This window comes from Rhinopithecus roxellana, chromosome 8 (assembly GCF_007565055.1).
Source record: "Rhinopithecus roxellana isolate Shanxi Qingling chromosome 8, ASM756505v1, whole genome shotgun sequence".
In the NCBI taxonomy this organism is placed as follows: domain Eukaryota; kingdom Metazoa; phylum Chordata; class Mammalia; order Primates; family Cercopithecidae; genus Rhinopithecus; species Rhinopithecus roxellana.
This window is the reverse complement of record NC_044556.1, coordinates 126,027,127-126,051,560: the sequence shown is the minus strand read 5'-3', so window position 1 is coordinate 126,051,560 and position 24,434 is coordinate 126,027,127. Positions and strand designations below refer to the sequence as shown.

The 24,434-nt window shown below is 36.2% G+C and overlaps 1 protein-coding gene across 9 annotated transcripts in view; it reads left to right on the top strand.

Moving 5' to 3' along the window:
• The window catches only part of COP1 (COP1 E3 ubiquitin ligase), a 259,903-nt gene that overhangs the window by 119,130 nt on the left and 116,339 nt on the right, over positions 1–24,434 (top strand). For all 9 annotated transcript variants that reach the window (XM_010367393.2, XM_010367391.2, XM_010367392.2 and 6 more), the window contains 2 exons: positions 5,245–5,359; positions 9,569–9,704. In XM_010367393.2, the coding sequence (XP_010365695.1) occupies positions 5,245–5,359; positions 9,569–9,704 (251 nt within the window). The remainder of the gene's footprint in view (positions 1–5,244; positions 5,360–9,568; positions 9,705–24,434) is intronic.

Sequence of the window (24,434 nt, the reverse complement as noted above, 5' to 3'; positions counted from 1 at the left end):
GGTTGGAATTATTTTGTCGCAACTTTTTTAAGATTATTGATGTCCTTTTTGTTCTAGCTTTCTACTGCTCTTGAAAAGCATTTTGCCTTTTTAATTGTTGTTCCTAAATGAATGATCTTTCTTCTGATTTTAAGATCTTTTTGCTGTATAGCCAAAAACACAGTTTCACCTTAGTGTGTCTAATTGTGGGTTTCTTTTTAATTATCTCACTTGATCAGAATAATTTCTCTATGTATTCTTGTCTGTTTTCAGTTCTGGAAAAATCTCAACCATCAACTCTTCCAATATTTCTTTTAGTTTCTTGATCTTCTGGGTCTCTGGGTATATTTCAAGCTATTATTCTTTTATGCCTCTTATATTGTTTTTCAAATTTTTTGTCTTCCTGGCTTTTATCCTACATTCTGGGCAGTTCTTTCAGATTTCTCTTCTAGTTTGTAAATTCTGTTTTCAATTTCTCTACTTGTGGTCCCTGGGCTTAATTCTCCAAATCCCAATTCAGTTACTTGTTTTTGTTTAGGTATTGTCCTCCTCTTGCCCCTGCCCTGTGCTGCTGTTGTTACATTTTGTTTATCATTACATCTCTGAGTTCACCTTCCTGTTTGTCTGTTAAGTCTTTGAAAATTATCTTACTTTCTTGTGAGTTATTGACAAAGAGAGTCAAATGCTATAAAATATTTAAAGAAGTTTATTTAGAGTCAAATAAACTTTTTTTAAAAGAGGTTTATTTGGAGCCCCATAAAAAGCCAAAATGAGTGACCCTGGCCCGAGGCACAGTCTCAAGAGGTCCTGAGAACATGTGCCCAAGGTGGTTGGTATACATTTTAAGGATACATAAGACACCTATCATTACTACGAAGTTTACATTGATTCGATCTGGAAAGGCGGGACAGCAGGCAGGGACATGGGGTGGGAATAGGGATTGGCGTACAGGTCACACATGGATTCAAAGATTTTTTGATTGGCTCTTGTTTCAAAGAGTTAAGTTACTATCTGAAGACCTGAAATTAATAGAAAGGAGAGTCTGGGTTAAGATAAGGGGTTCTGAAGACCAAAATTTTTATGTCGATGAAGTCTCATAGGTGGCCACCTTTAGAGGCAGTAGATGGCAGATGTTTCCTAATTAGGCTGGACTCTCAGTTAATCTCTTCAGGATTGGGAGGGCCTGGAAGGGCAAGGGTGTAGTTATGTTAATACAGATGCAAAATTTTCCCCACAAAAGACTGCTTTGCAGGGTCATTTCAAAATATAGCAAAAAACATATTTGGGGATAATTTGGGGATAAAGTATATTGATTTCCTTCTTTATCTGTCATGTGACATTATTCAGAGTCAGGTTGAAAACTAAGAGAGATTATATAGGGTTAAATAAAACCCATCTGATGAGATGTTATCGTTTGTAGGGCATGACTCCGCAGTCTTCTTAAATAGGAATTTGGGCAGGAAAGAAAAAAACCCGAAGAGTTTAGTTCTTAGATTGAGGCAGTGCTTTAAAATATGATTCTTACCTCCTCCCATCTAGTTTTATCAAAGCAGGGATACACTGTAGTATACACTACAGTACCTTAGTACTTTTTACTTTATGCATTTGGCATTGTGGTATAGTTATTGGTGAAGTTGTAAATTGGTGAAGCAAGTAAATAACATATATTTAGGACCAAAAACCTTTGTTTTTTATAGGATTTATATGCTAACATTTTTCGAGTTTATTGCCTTTGTATCTTATTTTGTTATTTTGTTCTTCTAATGAATATATCAAACTCTTTGGCATGTGTATATTATTGCCTCTTAATCTGATAATCAATATTAAATAGATTTTTTTTTTTTTGGAGACAGAGTTTTGTTCTTGTTGCCCAGGCTGGAGTGCAGTGGCGTGACCTCGGCTCACCTCAACCTCCGCCTCCCGGGTTCAGGTGATTCTCCACCCTCAGCCTCCCAAGTAGTTGGGATTACAGGCATGCACCACCATGCCCAGCTAATTTTGTATTTTTAGTGGAGATGGGGTTTCCCCATGTTGTTCGGGCTGGTCTTGAACTGCTGACCTCCAGTGATGCACCTGACTCGGCCTCCCAAAGTGCTGGGATTACAGATGTGAGCCACTGCGCCAGCCAAGTAGCTATTTCTTATAGTTAAGAACTATTCCAGTACCATATGACCCAGCCATCCCACTACTGGGTATATACCCAAAGGATTATAAATCATGCTGCTATAAAGACACATGCACACGTATGTTTATTGCAGCACTATTCACAATAGCAAAGACTTGGAATCAACCCAAATGTCCATCTGTGACAGACTGGATTAAGAAAATGTGGCACATATACACCATGGAATACTATGCAGCCATAAAAAAGGATGAGTTTGCGTCCTTTGTAGGGACATGGATGCAGCTGGAAACCATCATTCTTAGCAAACTATCACAAGAACAGAAAACCAAACACCACATGTTATCACTCATAGGTGGGAACTGAACAGTGAGTTCACTTGGACTCGGGAAGGGGAACATCGCACACCGGGGCCTATCATGGGGAGGGGGGAGGGGGGAGGGATTGCATTGGGAGTTATACATGATATAAATGATGAATTGATGGGTGTTGATGGGTGCAACACACCAACATGGCACAAGTATACATATGTAACAAACCTGCACGTTATGCACATGTACCCTAGAACTTAAAGTATAATAAAAAATAAATAAAAATAAATAAATAAATAAAATTAAATTAAAAAAAGAACTATTCCAATAATTCCAGGTTGTAAGGCTACAGTGTAGGGATAATGAAAAAGTAACTCATTTTCCTTTTTTTTTTTGAAAGTAATAATAAAATAATTTTTTATTTTGCCTTTTTTGAAATGGAGGTAAAATACATATAAAGAAAAGCACAAATCTTATGTATTTGCTTGAATGAGATTTGACAGACACATACATGTGATTGCACAACGCCTAGATGGACATACGGAACATTCATCTTGCCTTATACTACTTTCAAATTCAGTCCCAGTTCTTCAGGGGCAAATATTATACTGACTTCTAGAAACTCATAACTCACCTGTTTTTAATCTTTATATGACTAAGTTATGTAATAACATTACCTTTTGTGTATGAGTGTTATTCAGTGTTTTTGAGATTCATTCTGTTTTGTATGTATCAGCAGTTCATTCTTTTTATTATTATTATACTTTAAGTTCTAGGGTAATGTGCACAACATGCAGGTTTGTCACATATGTTTATATGTGCCATACTGGTTTGCTGCACCCATTAACTCATCATTTACATTAGGTATCCCTAATGCTACCCCTCCCCCCTTCCCCACCCCACAACAGGCCCTGGTGTGTGATGTTCCCTGCCCTGTGTCCAAGTGTTCTAATTGTTCAGTTCCCACCTATGAGTGAGAACATGTGGTGTTTGGTTTTCTGTCCTTGCGATAGTTTGCTGCGAATGATGGTTTCCAGCTTCATCCATTTTGCTACAAAGGACATGAACTCATCCTTTTTTATGGCTGCATAATATTCCATGGTGTATATGTGCCATATTTTCTTAATCCAGTCTATCATTGATGGACATTTGGGTTGGTTCCACGTCTTTGCTATTGTGAATAGTGCTGCAATAAACATACAAGTGCATGGGTCTTTGTAGTAGCATGATTTACAATCCTTTGGGTATATACCCAGTAATGAGATGGCTAGGTCAAATGGTATTTCTAGTTCTAGATCCTTGAGGAATTGCCACACTGTCTTCCACAATGGTTCAACTAGTTTACAGTCCCACCAACAGTGTAAAAGTGTTGCAATTTCTCCACATCCTCTCCGGCACCTGTTGTTCCCCGACTTTTTAACGATTGCCATTCTAACTGGTGTGAGATGGTATCTCACTGTGTTTTTGATTTGCATTTGTCTGATGACCAGTGATGATGAGCATTTTTTCATATGTCTGTTTGCTGCATAAATGTCTTCTTTGAAAAGTGTCTGTTTATATCACTTTTATATTGCCCACTTTTTGATGGGGTTGCCCACTTTTTGATGGGGTTGTTTGATTTTTCCTTGTAAATTTGTTTAAGTTCTTTGTAGATTCTGGATATTAGCCCTTTGTCAGATGGATAGATTGCAAAAATTTTCTCCCATTCTGTAGGTTGCCTGTTCACTCTGATGGTAGTTTCTTTTGCTGTGCAGAAGCTCTTTAGTTTAATTAGATCCCATTGATCAATTTTGGCTTTTGTTGCCATTGCTTTTGATGTTTGTTATGAAGTCCTTCTCCATGCCTATTTCCTGAATGGTATTGCCTAGGTTTTCTTCAAGGGTTTTTATGGTTTTAGGTCTAACATTTAACTCTTTAATCCACCTTGAATTAATTTTTGTATAAAATGTAAGGAAGGGATCCAGTTTCAGCTTTCTACATATGGCTAGCCAATTCTCCTAGCACCATTTATTAAATAGGGAATCCTTTCCCCATTTCTTGTTTTTGTCAGGTTTGTCAAAGATCAGATGGTTGTAGTTGTGTGTTGTTATTTCTGAGGCATCTGTTCTGTTCCATTGGTCTCTATCTCTGTTTTGGTACCAGTACCATGCTGTTTTGGTTACTGCAGCCTTGTAGTATAGTTTGAAGTCAGATAGTATGATGTCTCCAGCCTTGTTCTTTTTGCTTAGGATTGTCTTGGCAATGTGGACTCCTTTTTGGTTCCATAGGAACTTTAAAGTAGTTTTTTCCAATTCTGTGAAGAAAGTCATTGGTAGCTTGATAGGGATGGCATTGAATTTAAAAATTACCTTGGGCAGAAGTGGCCATTTTTACGGTGTTGATTCTTCCTATCCATGAGCATGGAATGTTCTTCCATTAGTTTGTGTCCTCTTATTTCGTTGGAAGAAGTAAGTCATTTTCTATTTGATAATTATTTTCTAACAATTTCTGGATATTAAAATTCCCGAAATTCTAAATTTTAGAATGGCATAATGAATTCTGTCTTCATTTTATTTGTAGAATTGAAGATGTTTCTCATTTTAGTCTTGTAAAACTGTCCTTTAGAGCTTATTTTTAAAATCATTATTAGTTTTAATCATTCTGTGAATGAATTTGGTATCTATTTTCACGTTAAAAGACAATTTTGAAAATATCTCAGAATTATAGTTTTTTACCATTTGTAATCATTTTACTGTGATGAACTTCTGAAGATAAATAAATGCTCAAACATTTGAGTATTCTGTGCAAAAGAAGAGTATTGTTTATTCTAAGTTACGTGTCTTTTTATTTTAGACAAAGAAACAGCCTTGGTATAACAGCACATTAGCATCAAGGCGAAAACGACTTACTGCTCATTTTGAAGACTTGGAGCAGTGTTACTTTTCTACAAGGATGTCTCGTATCTCAGGTATATATTTAGACCTTCTCAAATTATCTGAAATCTACATTTCAGATCTGTTTCTGGGTTTCTGTGCTGAATTTACGGAAGGTCCTAATTGCAAAGCAAAAGTGTGTATTTCTGACGTAGTCTACCAGATCATCATGGAGGTTCTTAGTGATCTTAGAGAATGTTATTTTCCAATGACGATTGTTTTCTATATTTGTGAATTCTGAATCTTTATCTGGCAAGCTAGATAAAGTTAAAAAGAAAGTCAGCCATGAATATGTAGCTAGCAAAATTAAGTTTCATTCAGTTGCCTCCTATTTAACATTAAATAAACATGAAGTTCTAGGCACTGTCCTCTGTGCTGAGAATAAAAGATGAAAGAACTGGTTTCTGTCGTTAAGGAGTGTTGTAAATAGAGTCAGGGAAAGCAACAGATAAAGCAGTTCTGTATGATGTTATGTGTTAAATAAATTTACAGGAGTATCATGAAAATAGTTAATATTCACTAATATAACTGGTAGTAAAAAAATCCAGGCTGAGTTGAAAATGGAGAGGTGTAAGGGAATGATCGGTGTAGGGATTTCAGATGAGTTGTATATGTGCTATTCTAGTATGAATTAACTGAATTAACTGAAAAGGATACTTAGAAACATGTTCAAAGTAGAGAAAATAACATATGCAAAGACGTGGATGTGATAGCGTAGGATATTTCTATTACTGTAAAAAAGTAATTTAATTTTTCCTCTTAATTTCTTAACTCTGTTCTTCAGTCTTTCTCAGTGTCTTTGCTCATCTATGAAGTAGAGACATTAACCCTAATGAGTTTTTTAATGATTGTAAGTGACATGTATAAGATACAATGCTTGGTACCTGTTGGGTGCTCAATTAATTCATGTCATTAATGGGGCATCTGCTGAAAATAAACCCCACTAAGGGAGAAAAAAAATAGTCTGATATCTTATTGGTTGTTAAAAACTGGATGTTGGTTTTCTCTTGAATAAATATGTTTATATTATTTATAATCTACATGTTGCTTAGATCCTACAAATTTGCCTCAATGTTGGTGGTACAGGAAAAATTATATTAGATTCACAAAGCATTTTTCCTCTGAAGACCAAGGGAGAAGCCAAGATTTGCTTGTTTTTTTGAAATTAACAACAAACAGTTTTTATACATGGAAAGCTTTCATTTATTGCCTGTGAATTGAGTCCCTTATTGTGCTTATGTAATAATTTATAAATATAAACTGCCATAGGAAGTTGTTAAGTTGAAAGTAGCCCAATACCTGCATTCTGACTGGCAGAGTTCATGTTAACCCTTTCATACATTATTTGTTGGTGTGATGTTGAAATACAACTATAGGCAAGTGGCAGACCTTTAAAAAAACAGGTGGGAAAGAGATTGGGGTAGGCTATTATTAATAATCTTTAAGTCACTAACAGCATAGGCATGGTATGGAATAGTAAAGGTCATCACAAGTCAGTTTATTTTTGGGAGTGTAGCTTTACAAGACAGTAGAATAATAAAACCATGAGGAAAATTAGATAGATTTTTATTTGTGTGGGTATGGCTGTATTGTACCTAAAACATGTCTCTAGTTTTCAGGAATCTTATGGTAGCTAGCTAGTGTAATTATATTGCTGGATTTTAAGTTCCTCCTAGTACCTTTGACTGTAAAGGGGAAATTTTAACTTCTCTGAAACGGTGTAGCTAAGAGGTTGATTGTCCTTTGTATATTTTCAAATGAGAATCTGTAAATCCATCTGTATTCCCTAACTTTTATTTCCAACTTTCAAAATGAGAGATGAATATTAAAGAACTATTACTTTGGAGTTTCAGTTGTAATTGAAAGAGGAAGTTAATTATAAAGCATTAGGAGAAAGAAAAGAGACATTGAATACACTTTTACAAACCAATCTGTAATTAGGATAGGAGAGGTGATATACCAGCAGATATGTTTGGATGTTGATGATAAAATACCACGCAAACGAAATTCTACCTTTTTGTAACTTTATAAGTTAAAACCAATTACTGTACTTTCAGATACTGAAGTAACTAGTTTTATTGTTTTCTTTATGGTTTCTGTTGAAAGTAGCCATTAATGAGCTTATATGATAGGCAGAAATCCAGTTAGCCTAGAACAGGAATGTTAACCCAGAACAGAATACACAATATTGAATGCTGGTTTTATGTACTTAGGAATTGATATCAAAATGGGAATGAATAGGATAACATTGAAACAGGTTTTAAATTAATAAAACCAACCATCTTTCCAGTATGTGGAATGTTAAATAACTCACAGTAATAGGTTTCCATATAAAAATAATCATTAACTATTATATCCAGACCACTCTGCAGTACGGTTGTGATTTTTAGTTTTGCAAATAACCCATGTTTTATTTATAATATGTGGAATTTCCTGAGAATAATTTTTGTAGAGCGAGAGTTTTATCTCAATACCATTATGGTATTGCCTATTGGGTAATTCCTTTTGCTCTCTTTAGAATGAAAGCACAACTAATTGTACCCTTTAAATTTAGGTATTTTGATGAATTGGCTTAGTGTTTAAATCTTTAAAATTTGTAAAATATCAGGGACAAAAGCTCACTTAGTTTCCTCAAGTAATGTTATTTATTTTTCTTTTTTCTTTTTCTTTCTTTTTTTTTTTTTTTTTTTTGAAACGGAGTTTTGCTCTTGTTGCCCAGGCTGGAATGCAGTGGCGTGATCTTGGCTCACCACAACCTCTGCCTCCCAGGTTCAAGCAATTCTCCTGTCTAGCCTCCCAAGTAGCTGGGATTACAGGCATGCACCACCATGCCCAGCAAATTTTGTATTTTTAGTAGAGACAGGGCTTCTCCATGTTGGTCAGGCTGGTCTCAAACTCCCAACCTCAGGTAATCTGCCTGCCTCAGCCTCCCAAAGTGTTGAGATTACAGGTGTGAGCCACCACTGCACCAGGCCTTGTTTTTTTTTTTTTTTTTTTTTTTTTTTTTTTTTTTTTTTTTTTAATAATAATTGTTACATAAATTTCGTCATGCAAACAGTTGTTTTCAAGGTAACCTAGTATCTCCAGATAACATAAGTTCTTCACTGTGCTTTATATTTTCTGTATAACTCTTTTGACTTAATAATTCTGGCATCTTTTATTATGCTTACTCTTACCTCAGATGGCACTTAAGAAGGGAAATCATGAACGTTTACCTTGAAAAGTTTGTGTGTGTGTGTGTGTATGAGCTTAGAATAAAGAAGCTATGAAAATACAGTGGTATAACAAACTTGTCTCAGTTTCAGTCTAGGAAGCTAAAGTGCTCATTGTTTTTATCATTCTTCAGAAACGAAAGAATAAGTTCAAATGACACAGTGCTGAAAAGCAATGAGTTTTTAAATTTATGCTTTTGGTGTAGGTCTGCTTGTATTAATAGACTGGAGAATAGATTAGTTGTATTCTCAGGTACTTCGTAAACTGATTTTATGTTTTAAATTCCACATGATTTATCTTCAAATAGTTTACTGAAGTGAACTTTACCCAAGGTATTTGTATACTTTTCCACTGAATAGAATTATTGTTTTTCATATTTCACCAAGAGATTTGAATGAAAATTTATTTTTTCTTGATGAAGGCACTCTTTGAGGTAAATGGGAGCAATTTCAAACTTTTTTTGTTTGTTTTTTAGAATTAATAGTTCATAACATTGTAGTTTTCTACTCTCTTCCTGTAATAGAATTTGAAACATTTCAGTGTATTATTTGAGCAAATATTTCTTATTTATGAACTATTTTATCTAAAATGCTATTGTAAACTGGATTTTAAACAAAACATGGGCATAAATATGTATGCCAGTAACCATGTTCTTTCAAACTAACAAACGCCTATCCAATATATGTACTCTTCTTAACATCCTCACATTCTCCATTGATGGATTTTTATTTTAATGACTCTCAAATAGTAGCTCTTTTATTATTATTATTTTTATTTTTTCAAGAAATTATTGCCAAAAAAAATGAGAATTCATAGTGGAAAGAGACAGTGTCTTTCAAAGAACCAAGACATTTTTTATTAAAGCTGAAAAATTAACCAATTAACTTGTGCAAACTAGTCTTTAGTAAAATCTAAATATTGTTTTTTGTATTTAGAATGTAACTTTTAATTTGTGGATGTAGCTCTTTGATTTACTTTGCAGTTCAATTCGTCTATTTTCTTTTTGTTGTTGTTGTTTTTTTTTCATATAGATGACAGTCGAACTGCAAGCCAGTTGGATGAATTTCAGGAATGCTTGTCCAAGTTTACTCGATATAATTCAGTACGACCTTTAGCCACATTGTCATATGCTAGTGATCTCTATAATGGTTCCAGTATAGTCTCTAGGTAAGTATTGGGCAAATTACTATTTTCTTTTGTAAAAATGTCTAGAATCTAATTGAATTTGAGAAACACTTATAGCTTTATTTTTAAAAGGGTGGGTTCTGAAGCAGCCTGCCAATTATTAGTTCTGTGATTTTAGGCAAGTTCCTGAGTTTCTATATGCCAAATTTCTTCATATCTAAAATGGAATAATAGATAGTATCCATCTCATAAGGTTGTAGCTTGTTTTCTTGTACTATCTATGTCTGGTTTTGATGACAGTATGCTCTCCTCATAAGTGCTCCCACCTCTGGATTTTCTGGAAGTTTGTATGGAATTGGTATTATTTCTTCCTTAAGTATTTTGTAGAATTTGCCAGTGAAGCTTCCAGAAATGAATTTTAATTGCCAGTTCAATTTTCTTAAGAGATTTAATCCGGTTATCCATTTCTTCTTGGTTTAGCATTATAATTAGTTTGTGTCTTTTAAGATATTTGTCCATCTTATCAGGGCTGTTAAACTTTTTGGCGTACAATTATTCATAATATTGCCTTATTATTCTCTTAATATCTTTGGATTGCATCATGATTTTCCCTCTTTCATTCCTGACAGTGGATTTTGTTACTTACCTTTTTCCTGAAGAGTCTAGCTGAGAAGTTTATCAGTTTTGTTGATCTTCCCAGAGAGCCAGCTCTTGGTTTTATTGATAGGCTGTATTTGTCTGTTTTCTGTGATCATTAATCTTTGCTCTTAATTATTTTCATTCTTCTACTTTTTGAGGGTTTAATTTGCTCTTATATGCTAATTTCTTATGGTAAAAATTGAGATCGTTTAGTTGATACCTTCTTTTCTAATATAGTTATTTTGTGGTATACATTTCCCTGTAAGTACTGTATTAGCCACATGACAAAAAAACTGATGTGATACTTTTCCATTTTAATATAGTTCAAAGTACTATTTTAGCTTTCTTTTTATTTTTTAAAAAGTTTGTTTTTTAAAATTGACAGATAAAATTTTATGTGTTTATTGCATACAGCATGTTTTGAAGTATATATCAAAATACCTTTTAATTTCCATTTTGATTTTTCTCTTTGACCCATGATTACTGAGGCTGTTACTAGTTTCCAAATATTGGGATTTTCCAGTGATCTTTCCGTTACTGATTTTTTTATTTTTAAGAGATGGGGTCTAATTATGCTGCCTAGGCTATCCTCAGACTCCTGGGCTCATGCAGTCCTCCTGCCTCAGCTTCCCAAGTAGCTTTGACTATTACTGCACCCAGCTTGCATTATATTATTTTTATCATTATTTGAAATGTTTAATGAAAATTTGTAATATACAGGAAAATAGAATGGAATAAGTCTTCACATAACCATCACCCACATTCAGCAGTGGTTAAGATTTTTCTGTACAAGTTTTATGTATCCTCTTCATTTTGATTACTTTTTGCTTAAGTATTCTATTATTTTTTTCCATGTTCCCTGACCACTTTTTTTTTATTTTTTAATGTTTTCAACTTTTTTATAGATTAAATGGTACACACGGTACACATGCAGGTTTGTTACATGAGTATATTGCATGACACTGGGGCTTGGGGTCCTAATGTTTCTGTCACCCAGGCAGTGAGCATAGGTACACAACAAGTGTTTTATAAGCCCACGCCCCCTGCCTTCTCCCACCTCCCCATCTAGTAGCTCCCCAGTAACTGTTGTTCCCATATTTACGTTCATATGTCTTCAATGTTTAGCTGTCACTTACAAGTGAGAAGATACATTATTTGGTTTTCTGTTCTTGCCTTAATTCACTTAGGATAATGGCCTCCAGCTTCACTCTTGTTGCTGCAAAGGACATGGTTTTATTCTTTTTTAAGGCTGTATTGTATTCCATGTGCCACATTTTCTTGATCCAGTCCACCATTGATGGCCACCTAGATTGATTATATGCCTTTGTTACTGTGAATAACACTGCAGTGAACATACTAGTGCATGTGTCTTTATGGTAGAACAACTTACTTTCTTTTGTGCGTATACCTACTAATGGGATTGCTGGGTCAAATGGTAGTTTTGTTGTAAGTTATATGACGAAACTCCAAACTGCTTTCTGTAGTGGTTGATCTAGTTTGCATTCATAGGAACAGCATATAAGCATTCCCTTTTCTTCACAGCCTTGCCAGTATCTATTGTTTTTTGACTTTTTAATAATTGCCATTCTGTGATGAGATGGTATCTCATCCTGGTTTTGATTTTTATTTCTCTGATGATTAGTGATGTTGAGCTTTTTTTCATATGCCTGTTGGCAACTTGTGTGTGTTCTTTTGAGAAGTGTCTGTTTGTGTCTTCTCATTTTTTATTGGAGTTTTTGTTTTTCATAGGTCGATTTAAGTTTCTTGTAGATTTTGAATATTAGGCCTTTGTCAGAGGCGTAGTTTGCAAATACTTTCACCCATTCCATAGGCTGTTTAGTCTGTTGGCAATTTCTTCTGCTGTGTAGAAGCTCTTTAATTTAATTAGGTCCCACTTGTCAATTTATGTTTTTGTTGCAATTGCTTTTGAAGACGTAACCATAAATTATTTGCCAAAGCCTATGTCAGGAAGGATATTTCCTAGCTTTTCTTCTAAGATTTTTATAGTTTGAGGTCTTAGATTTAGGTTTTAATTGATCTTGAGTTATTGTATATGATGAAAAGTAGCAGTCCAGTTTTATTCTTCTGCACGTGGCTAGCTAGTTATCCAAGCATCATTGATTGAATAGGGAGTCCTTTCCCCATGGCTTATTTTTGTTAATTTTGTTAAAGATCAGATGGTGTAGGTTTGCAGCTTTAGGCCTGGGTTCTCCATTCTATTCCATTGGTCTTATGTCTGTTTTTGTACCTACCAGTGCCATGCTGTTTTGGTTACTGTAGCCTGATAGTATAAATTGAAGTTGGGTGGTGTGATGCCTCCAAGTATGTTCATTTTGCTTACGACTGCTTTGGCCATTCAAGCTCTTTTTTTGTTCCATGTGAATTTTAGAATAGTTTTTTTCTAATTCTGTGAAAAACGACGTTGGTATTTTAGGATAACATTGAATCTATAAATTGCTTTGAACAATATTGCCATTTTAACAATATTGATTCTTCCTAATCATGCTTATGGAAGAATTTTCCATTTGTTTGTGTCATCTTCGATTTCTTTCAACAGGACTTTGTGTTCTCATTGTAGAGATCTTTCACCTCCTTGCTTAGATGAGTTCCTAGGTATTTTATTTTCTTTGTGGCTATTGTAAATAGGATTGTGTTTTTTTATTTATTTCTCAGCTGGAACATTATTAGTATATGGAAATGCACCAAATTTTGTACATCAATTTTGTATTCTGAAACTTTACTGAATTTGTTTATGAGTTCCAGGAGTCTTTTGGCAGAGTCTTTATGGTTTTCTGTGTATAAAATCATATTGTCAGCAAAAAGAGATAATTTGACTTATTCTTTTCCTGTTTGGATACCATTTATTTCTTACTATTGACAGATTGCTGTGGTTAGGACTTCCAGTATTATGTTGAATAGGAGTGGTGAAAGTGGGCATCCTTGTCTTGTTCTGGTTGTCAAAGGGAATGGTTTCAGCTTTTGCCCATTTACTATTATGTTGGCTATGGATTTGTCGTAGGTGACTCTTACTGTTTTGGATTATGTTCTTTTGATGCCTAGTCTGTTAAGGGTTGTTATCATGAAGAGATGTTGGATTTTATCAAAGACTTTCTCTGCATCTTTTGAGATGATCATGTATTTTTTGTTTTTTATTCTGTTTATGTGGTAAATCACATTTATTGATCTGCATATTGTGAATCAAGCCTTGCATTGCAAGAATAAAGTATACTTGATTGTGGCAAATTAACTTTTGATGTGCTCCTGGGTTCAGCTTACAAAATACTTGTATTTTATAATACAGAATATTTTATTATTATAATAATAATTTTATAATAACAGAGTATTTTGTTGAGAATTGTTGTACCTGTGCTTATGAGGGATATTTGCTTGAAGTTTTCTTTTATCATTGTGTCTCTGCCAGATTTTGGTATCAGGATGATGCTGGATTCACCGAATGAATTAGGGAGAAGCCCCTCCTTGATTTTTTGGAAGTTTCAGTAGGATTGGTATCAATTCTTTGTACATCTGTTAGAATTTGTCTGTGAATCATCTGGTCCAGGGCTCTTTTTGGTTGGTAGGTTTTTTTTGTTTTGTTTTGTTTAAATTACTGATTCAATTTCTGAACTTGTTACTGGTCAGTTCAGATTTTCACTTTCTTATTGTTTGAATCTTGGGAGGCTGTGTGTTTCCAGGGATTTATCCATTTCCTCTAGATTTTCTAGTCTGTGTGCATAGAGATGTTCATAATAATCTCTGAGGATCTTTTGTATTTCTGGGGTGTTGGTTGTAATGTCATCTTTGTCATTTCTGATTGCACTTATTTTGATCTTCTCTTGTTTTTTCTTTGTTAATCTTGCTAGTGGTTTATTAATCTTGATTACTCTTCTGAAGAACCAACTCTTGATCTTACTGATCTTTTGTATGGACTTTTGGGTCTCAATTTCATTCACTTCTTCTCTGACTTTAGTTTTTTCTTCTTCTAGCTTTGGGATTAGATTGTTCTTTTTCTTCTAGTTCCTCTACATGTGATGTAAGGTCATTAATTTGAGATCTTCCTAACCTCTTGATGAAGGCATTTTAGTGATATAAATTTTCCTCTCTACACTGCTTTAGCTGCATCCAAAGATTTTTAGTAAGTTGTATCTGTGTTTTCATTAATTTCAAAGAATTTTTTCATTCCTGCCTTAATTTCTTTGTTTATCCAAGGGTTATTCAGAAGCACATTGTTTAATTTTAATGTTTTGTGAGATCTTCTTGATACTGATTTCTGTGTTTATTCACTGTGGTCCAAGAGTTATGCTTGGTGTGATTTCGTTTTTTTGTTTGTTTGTTTGTTTTTTAAATTTATTGAGATTTGCTTTGTAAGGCCAAGCATGTGGTCTATCTTAAAACATGTCCCATGTACAGATGAGAAGTTTGTATATTCTGTGGTTGTTGGGTGTAGTACTACTCTGTGTATGTGTATCCAGTTGGTCAAGTGTAGAGTTTAAGTCCAGAATTTCATTGTTAGTGTTCTGCCTCTGTGATCTGTCTAAAGGTGTGAATCGGGTATTGAAGTCCCCCACTATTTTTTTTTTTTTTTTTTTTCTTAAGATGGAGTTTTGCTCTTGTTACCCAGGCTGGAGTGCAATGGCATGATCTCAGCTCACTGCAACCTCCACCTCTCAGGTTCAAGCATTTCTCCTGCCTCAGCCTCTCGAGTAGCTGGCATTACAGGCGCCTGCCCACCATGCCTGGCTAATTTTTGTATTTTTAGTAGAGACTAGGTTTCATTAGGTTGGCCAGGCTGGTCTCGAACTCCTGACTTGGAGATCCGCCCACCTCGCCCTCCCAAAGTGCTGGTATTACAGGCATGAGCCATCGCGCCCAGCCTGAAGTCCCCCACTATTATTGTGTGGCTAAGTCTTCTTGTAGTCAAGAATAACTCGTTTTATGAATCTGGGTGCTCCAGTGTTGGGTGTGCATATGCTTAAGTATTTTAAAGCAAATCTCAGAAACTTATCTGCATCTCTTAAAATGGATATTGTTAAACCACAGGGCTGCATCACGTCTAAGCAAATTAACAGTAATTCCTTGGTATAATCAGATTGCTAGTTCATGTTCAAATATCTTAGAATAACTAACCCTAAAAAGATGTTCTTTGAGGCACATCAGGAATTTGGTAACTTTTAACTTGTCAAATATTACTAAAACTTGGCATGCTTTTCATTTACAGGACTAAGATTTTAATTTATTATGTATATGAAGATCTTAAACTCTAAGCCACTAGCTAAAGAAACTATTGCAGGAGATCTTACTGTATTCTAACATCTGTTTAACTCAGTAATGAATAAGACAAAAATCATACGTTCCTTTACTTTACTGTGTGTCGGCATTTGACTGAGTAAAATTTGAAAATGCACCAGGTTATGGGGTGCATTTTATTACATGATTTAATTAACAAAGAATCATTGATAACCTAACACAGGCTAGACCAGACTAGGTGTATGATCATGAGCAGGCTGGACGTGATGCTTGTATTCAGGAGAGCTCACAATCTTACTTTAGTGCCCTTAGACCAGACTAGGCATATGATCATGAGCAGGCCGGATGTGATTCTTGGATTCAGGAGAGCCCACAATCTTATTTTAGTGCCCTTATAGATAAGAAATAAAAAAATAGTCTACGAAACAGTTTAGTTTGGAGCAACAGATTTGCATTCTTACTTAAATTATTAACTGTATTAAGAATGTTTACTATGCTTTTAAGGACTTCAGAAATGTAGATTGAATGTGAAATGGCAAGAATAAGTATCAAAGTTTATTTATAATATTGACCTGATATGTATGCACTTATCTGTAGTTATGTGACTTAGTTAAAATACCCATATTAGAGCTCTGCCGTGGTGTTGATTTATGGCCTTGACCATTGTGAATTTATCCTGTATTGTATTTTCTTCCTTAAAAAAAATCAAAACTTTATTCTTAACATTGTTACAAAAGTGGCATCTCTACATGGAAAATGTGTGATTGGTTTTCAGTCTCTTTCATAAAAGAGTAATAATCTTTTTTTATTTTTTATTTTTTTCATTCCTGAAAGCCATGTTAGCTTGGTTTTGGGGAAGAGAGGGCTTTTTTCTTTTTCTTTTTTTTTTCTTGAGACAGAGTCTCACACTGTCTCCCAGGCTGGAGTGCAGTGGCGCAATCTCGGCTCACTACAAACTCCGCCTCCCGGGTTGACGCCATTCTCCTGCCTCAGCCTCCCGAGTAGCTAGGACTACAGGCGCCCACCACCATGCACAGCTAATTTTTTGTATTTTTAGTAAAGACAGGGTTTTTCCATGTTAGCCAGGATGGTCTAGATCTCCTGACCTCATGATCTGCCTGCCTTGGCCTCCCAACATGCTGGGATTACAGGCGTGAGCCACCTTGCCTGGCCAAGAGGGTTTCATTATAGCTTTTTTAAAGCTTGATTTAATGTAGTGTTGGATTTTTTAAAATTGCTAATAAACCCTAATCATACTGACATTTATATGAAAACATTGTGCACTCTGAGACAGAAATATATTCTTGGGAAGACCTAAACAAGATCTTCGTTTGGAGATACTTATTTAAATTGTGGTTAGATTAAAACATTTTGATTAATATAAAAAATTTTAAAGATACCTTTGGTTGGGCCATCTTGCATGCTATGTTCGTTTTTTTCTATTAATTACACCGAGTTAATGTTTTTTTTAAAGAAAAACTTCCAATTTTAAAGTTTCTTAGGCATGAGAGATGAAGACTAGCAACAAAGGATGACATAGCTAAAGAAATGAAGGTGTAAAAAACTCTCACAGTGGCTGGGCACAGTGGCTCACGCCCGTAATCGCAGCACTTTGGGAGGCCGAGACGAGCGGATAACGAGGTCAGGAGATCGAGACCATCCTGGCTAACACAGTGAAACCCCGTCTCTACTAAAAATCCAAAAAGTTAGCCAGGTGTGGTGGCGGGCGCCTGTGGTCCCAACTACTCGGGAGGCTGAGGCAGGAGAATGACGTGAACCCAGGAGGCAGAACTTGCAGTGAGCCGAGATCGAGCCACTGCAATCCAGCCTGGGCGACGGAGCGAGACTCCACCTCGAACAAACAAAAAACTCTCACAGCTCTGGTGATTTTTTTGCTTTTCTTAGTTTCTCATATTCAAACACATCATTGATAATAAATTTACATAAAGCCTTTTAATTCCTCCCCAAAAATGAAATTTCACTAATTTCTTTCAGAAAGAGGAATAAAGAGGCCAGGTGAGGTGGCTCACACCTGTAATCCCAGCAGTTTGTGGGGCAGGGGCCAAGGCAGGCAGATCACTTGAGGCCAGGAGTTCGAGACCAGCCTGGCCAGCATGGCGAATCTCCGTCTCTACTAAAAATACAAAAATTAGCCAGGCATGGTGGCGTGTGCCTGTAATCCCAGCTACTTGGAAGTGTGCAGGAGAATCACTTGAACCTAGAGGCAGCAGTTGCAGTGAACTGAGATCACTGCACTGGGCAACAGAGTTGAGACTCTGTCTCAAACAAAAAAAGAGGCCTAAACAAGTATTTGAGAAGCCAGATAATGTTGAATTTGTTGCATTATTTTGTTACTTTGCAAAAGATATAATTATTTTTACTATAAAATTGCTTGACGTAGTGTTGGTCACTTAATGAAGTGATAATCTGAGAGAAAAGGCCAAACCAGAAACGTATTTTTTTCCCTTTGCTTATTTGGAGTTAAAACCGTACCCATCAGACCACAAGGTGGCAGCATTTGTTTACTTGACACTATGTCAACTATTAAACAATAGACAAGGTATGGAATTGGTGACATACGGTGAAGTTCACTCTCTTAAGTAGAAGATGGTCCTAGTTTAGCAATGGCAAGGAACAGGAAAGAAGACAGTTATTGCATTCTTTTTACACATAGCAATGATAGCATATTTTGCATTTTTTCTTCGATTAGGTGTTCCGTGTCCACCAGAGAGAAATAGTTTGAAGCTGTGTAGTTTAAACTTAATATACTTAGTAGTGATGGTTGTCTTTTGAATTCCTAGTTTGAATTTTGTACAGCTAGATTGTTATGGTCAAAATTGTTGTACACTCTACCTCTCGAGGGTTTTTCAGTATTTTTACTTACGTTTGTTCAAACTGTTGGAATGGAGTTGTATCAAGCATTAGTAAATTCCTAAGAAGAAAATAGTTATCTGTGGCGGCATTGGTTGATGCTAGAATAGTCTCTATACTGGTAATGTGGAGTGTGTTACCTACTCTTTTTTAGACAACATTATAAATATTTTACATCAATTCCCTAATTCATTTAATTCTTGTATCAACCCTGTGTTGCAAGGTATTGCTATTAATCTCATTTTACATATGAAAAAACTGAGACAGAAATTTTGTAACTTGTCCAAGGTAAACATAATGCTAATAACAGACAGAACTCAGATTTAGATACAGGCGTACCTGAATTCTAGTGCCCTTTTGTTCACTTAACGACTTATTGAAACCTTATAAAGTTTCAGAAAACACTTTTCCTTTGAGACACCCAGAAGAAAGAGAGGAATTAATTCTTTTGAGGTTCTGGCACTGTGTATCCCTGTTTCTGTAAGGAGGTCAAAATAATGAACATTTTTTTATACTAATTTTTTGACATGTAATACTGCACCTTAGATGTCACTTTTTAACCATAGTTTGAAAAAACTGTTCAAATTAAACTTTATGTTTCTACAATATTTACAAGGATCATTTTTGCTAAGTTTCAATTTATAATGACAGCAAATGCAGATCCAGATTTAGGGTAACTTTCAATATGTTCCTTATTGTGGAATACTTGTGAGCTTTCAATTTATACTTAAAAAGAGATCTCTAAGTAATTATTGACTTGTTAAGGAATAGATATGATTTTTAAGACTGCCAGTGTACTTTCTGTTTTTGTCAGAAGGTATTTACATTATTGTCTTAAGCGTTATTGACCATCTGGGATTGGTTGAGAAATGAGATGAATGGGAGTGCAGAGGGAGGGATTTCCTTCCCAAATTTTGTCTGGGATCAGTCTTTTATAGCAGTTATTTTTAAAGCTGTGTTTTAGGCTGGGAGATTCATCCAGGCAGGGGTCTTACCTGTCTTATTTCTTGCATATTCCTATGTCTGTAAATATTTGTTAAATGAATGCATGAATGAATGAAAAACTGTTTTATCTGCTGGGAGAGGATCCAGAGTAAGTAGGACTCTAGCATTTGTCCATATATGTCTACATATTTGCTTGTTGATAAGTATTCCTTTGAAGAAATAATCCTTAGGCTATACAAGAAGTTTGTGAATTACCGATGATATGTGACAGAAATATAAATTCATGTTAACAACTTAAAAAGGAATGCAAGATTGTCAGCAAGTGTTGGTGAGTTTTCTGCTTCTATGGTAATTCAAAACATACGTGATTCAAAATATAGGTTTAAAAGGAAACACAAACAATCTAAGCTTACACTTTGAAAGTCACTACATCCACTCCCACCCTTATAACTTCTACCCTAAGATTTTCCTGTTCTAATCTCAACTTGGTTTTCCTGTCTATTTTCCCTTGCCTTTGTGAGAGGCTTGTCAGTAGTACAGAGTGAAGCCATAAGCTGAAATAATTCTACACATATCCACAAAACAAACATTGATTAGGTTAGCATTTCAAATTTTAGTAAACTTGTGAAGGTTTGTCACAAACCTGTGTTAGGTGTCCAAGAAATAAAAGTAGAACTTAGGTCTAGAAGCCACATTTTAAGGTTAATATAAGGAAGATCTTTGTAGTCAGCAGTGTGCTGAGGTAGAATAACCTTCCTCAGGAGGCAGTTGCCGTACATTCTTATGACTTTTTAAAACCAAATTCTGGCCTTTTTATTTAGAAAATCTTTCTGTGATGCTAAGATCAGTTATATATTCACATATATTTGTCTAGAATATTTTTATGCTTAATTTTTTTCAAAATCATACCTATTCATGTTAAACAGGTTAAGTGCTGAGAATGTAAGAGTGATGTACATGGTAGTGAGGACACAGACAGTTAAACGAGTGTACTAGGCTGTTCTTGCCTTGCTATAAAGAAATACCTGAGACTGGGTAATTTATAAAGAGAAGAGGCTTAATTGGCTTACGGTTCTACAGGCTTCACAGGAAACATGGTGCTGGCATCTGCTCAGATTCTAGGGAGGCCTCATCGTCATGGTGGAAGGTGAAGTGGGAGCAGGCAAGTCACAAAGAAGGAGCAAGAGAGAGAGAGTGAGGAGGGAGGTACCACACATTTATAAAATGATGAGATCTTGTGAGAATTCACTATCATGAAGATAGCACCAAGCCAGAAGGGATTCATCCCCATGATCCGGACACCTCAGGTCATGCCACACCTCCAACATTATGGATTGCAAGTTCAGTATGAGATTTGGGCAGGTACAAATATCCAAACTCTATCAGTGAGTATATAGAATAAAGTGTTTTAAGTGCTATGAAAGTATTTGCAGTATACAGTATGGGGAATAGTTGGACAGAAGCAGGAGTGGTCGGGCATGGGAGCTCATGCCCATAATACCATTGCTTTGAGAGGCAGAGGCGGGAGGATTGCTTGAGGCCAGGAGTTTAAAACCAACCTGGGAAGCATAGCAAGACCCCATTTCTACAAAAATCAAAAAATCAAAAATTAGCCAGGCCTGTGGTGTGTACCTGTAGTACTAATGAGGAGGGTGAAGTGGAAGGATCCCTTGAGCCCAGGAGTTCAAGGTTACAGTGAGCTATGGTGGCACTACTGCACTCCAGCCTGGATAACAGAGGTTTATTTGTTTTCTTTTTTTTCTTTTTTTTTTTTTTTTGGTTTTGTTTGTTTTGTTTTTTGTTTGTTTGTTTTTTGAGACGGAGTCTTGCTCTGTTGCCCAGGCTGGAATGCAGTGATGCAGTCTTGGCTCACTGCAACCTCTGCCTTCCGGGTTCAAGCTATTCTCTTGCCTCAGCCTCCTGAGTGGTTGGGATTACAGGCTTGTGCCACCACACCCGGCTAATTTTTGTGTTTTTAGTAGAGACGGAGTTTTGCCATGTTGGCCAGGCTGGTCTCAAACTCCTGAACTCAAGTGAACCACTGACCTCGGCCTCCCAAAGTACTGGGATTACAGGCGTGAGCCACTGCGCCTGGCTGGCAGAGTTTTTAATTTTAAAAAAAAGTTAAAAAAAAAATAAGTACAAGTGGAAATAGATCCAATATATAGGTTCTGGGAGGTCTGTGGGGCAAGGCAGAAGAAGTATTTAAGAATATATAAGAACTAGGGTAGCCAGAACTTGTGATTGATTTGATGTTGACCTTGAAGCAGAGGGAAATAACTTCTAAGGTTTTGGCTGGAGCAGCTGGGCAGGGAAAATACGGGTATCATTTACACAGGTAGGGATACTGGAGGAGGAGCTTGTTTAAGTAGCAACAGGGTTCATGGGGGATATCTAACATTTGACATAAATTCTCTGGTTATACAGAGATGAGGAGAGGGCTGTGATTTGGAAACTTTTGCAGTTAGTAATTGACACCATAGTTCTAGATATATAGAACACTGACTAACATTTGAAGACTTGTTAGCTAAGGAGGAACTAGTAAAGCAGACTGAGAAAATTGGAAAGGAGGAAGAGAAAGTGTATTGCCATGCAATCCAAAGGGAAAAGGAGATAAACTGGTGGATTAGATCATGAGATCTTACAGATGGGATTGAATGTAAAGCAAAGGAAGACTTCTTGCCTTAGTTAGAAGGAAGGCCGCTTCCTTTTGGGTAATATAAGGAAACAAGAGAGTGGATGCAGAGGCAGGTACTTTTTAGGTTTGGTGGCAGGGTGTTAAAGGGTCATTAAAAGAGCTTATGCAGTAAGCAAGTGAGGGAGAACCCTCTGGAGATGGTGGTCAGGGAGAAGTGCTCACATCTTTGGCAAGGATACTTTTTCATCTTTGTACTTCTAGCACTGGATGGTCTACTTGATATCTATTGGGTATTCCTGTTTACCTGATATACCTGAGGAATACTCAATTGGAGAATAAATAACTCAAATTCAAGGTAGAAAATAAATAGTAAATGCTTGTGGCAAGTTGATAAAATACTGTGGGAGTTGACTAAAGAGAGTTCTCTTGAGGTGATGACTTTTAGTTTCCTGGAGACATTTGAAATGCTTCTTTAAAATTGAATGAATTCCTATAGATTCTTTCTGTGCTTGATTTTAAAGATAGGATGCAGCACTAACATACTTACTTTTATGACTTCATTATATCCAAAACCATGTATTTCATATAATTTCTTTTTCTTTTCTTTTTTTTTTTAATTTTCTTGAGATGAAGTCTCACCCTGTTGCTCAGGCTGGAGTGCAGTGGCATAATCCTGACTTCCTACAGCCTTGACCTCCCGGGCTCAAGTGATCCTCCCACCTCAGCCCCTGTGGCTGGGACTGCAGGCGCCTGCCAGCATGCCTGGCTAATTTTTGTATTTTTTGTAGAGACAGGATCTCACCATGTTGCTCAGGCCAGTCTCAAACTTCTGTCCACCATTGATCTGCCTGCCTTGGCCTCCCAAAGTACGGGGATTACAGTTATATTTCTTGCAGAAGTTTGTGGGGAGGTAGTAATTGTTAAAGGCTGGGCTGTTGTACTTAGCAAGTTTAAGGGGAAGGTATTTTGCATTTCCTCTGGATAAAACATGTGGAAGAAAAATAAGAGAATATAATTATTCACATATATTCAGTTATATAGACTACTTCTGGAGGAGAAGGCCTTGGTAACTCTTTACAGTGCAACTCGTAATTTAAAACAGGAGTTAGAAGTATTAGTTTGAATGAATAAAGTTCATTGATTCAAGGTTTCACGTAGTTTGGAAAAAATGTGTTTTTATGTCAGTTATCTGGCTTAACTGGAAATAGGCTCAATTAATCATATTTAAATAAGATGAAATGAGAACTTCTTTGAAATTATTCTGTGTTTTATGTGGCATGTTGTAAATACTATGTCAGTGTTCGGCATTCTTACCCTTTCCGACCTACTAACCTGTTTTTAGGACAGTGCCTCATAATCATCTGGAGATATTGTTAAAACACAGATTGATGGGCTCCACTCTCAGAGTTTCTAATCCTGTAGTCTGTGCTATGTGTAAGAATTTGCATGGAAGGAAGTCTTTCTCTACCCTTTCAGGTTCAGTGGCTGGGCCTGAGGAATAAGTTGACAACAAATTGACAAGAGAAAAGGCACAAACACTTAATTGAAGTTAAAAGTTTTACATGACACGGGGCATGGGGGCTGAAGAGGTGGGGGAGGTTCATAAAAGAAGGGAGAACCCCGAAGAAATGGCTAGATTTGGAGGCTTTTATATCATTTTAACAAAGGACAATAAAGAGAAATAACAAGAGAAAGGAAAGGGACTTTCAGCTGCTAGGGTCAACAAGTACATGCGGAAACTAATGGTAGATAAGGACTTCTTAGTCCTGAAAGACTTGTGTAGATTCTTTTTTGGTGCCATCTCATCTTTGTGATAAAATCATTATCCCCAGGCCAGGTGCAGTGGCTCATGCCTGTAATCCCAGCACTTTGGGAGGCCGAAGCAGGTGGATCACGAGGTCGGGAGTTCAAGACCAGCCTGGCCAACATGGTGAAACCTTGTCTCTACTAAAAATACAAAAATTAGCTGAGCATGGTGGTGTGCACCTGTAATCCCAGCTACTTGGGAGGCTGAGGCAGGAGAATTGCTTGAACCCGGGAGGCGGAGGTTGCAGTGAGCCAAGATCGCGCCCCTGTATTCCAACCTAGGCGATGGAGCAAGACTCCATCTTAAAAAAAAAAAAAAAAAAAAAAAATCATCCTCTTCCTGGTACAGGAAGTGGGGTGGGGGAAACATCTTTCCAAAAGGAGTTTATGTTCTGTTTTCAGGCATGTAGGGGAGGGCAGAAAGCTCATCCTATGTTTACTCTTTTCTGTTGTCTTCAGCTCAAAAGAATTTTATGGCAGAGTAGCGTATTTTGGGGTGGCATGTTTTGATCCCTTACAGCTGCAACTTACAAATAACTGATGTCGCTATATGTAAAACTTAATCTGGTGACAAGTGTTTTATAACATAAATATTTGACAAAGCTTCAATTCACCATTTGTCCTAGGTA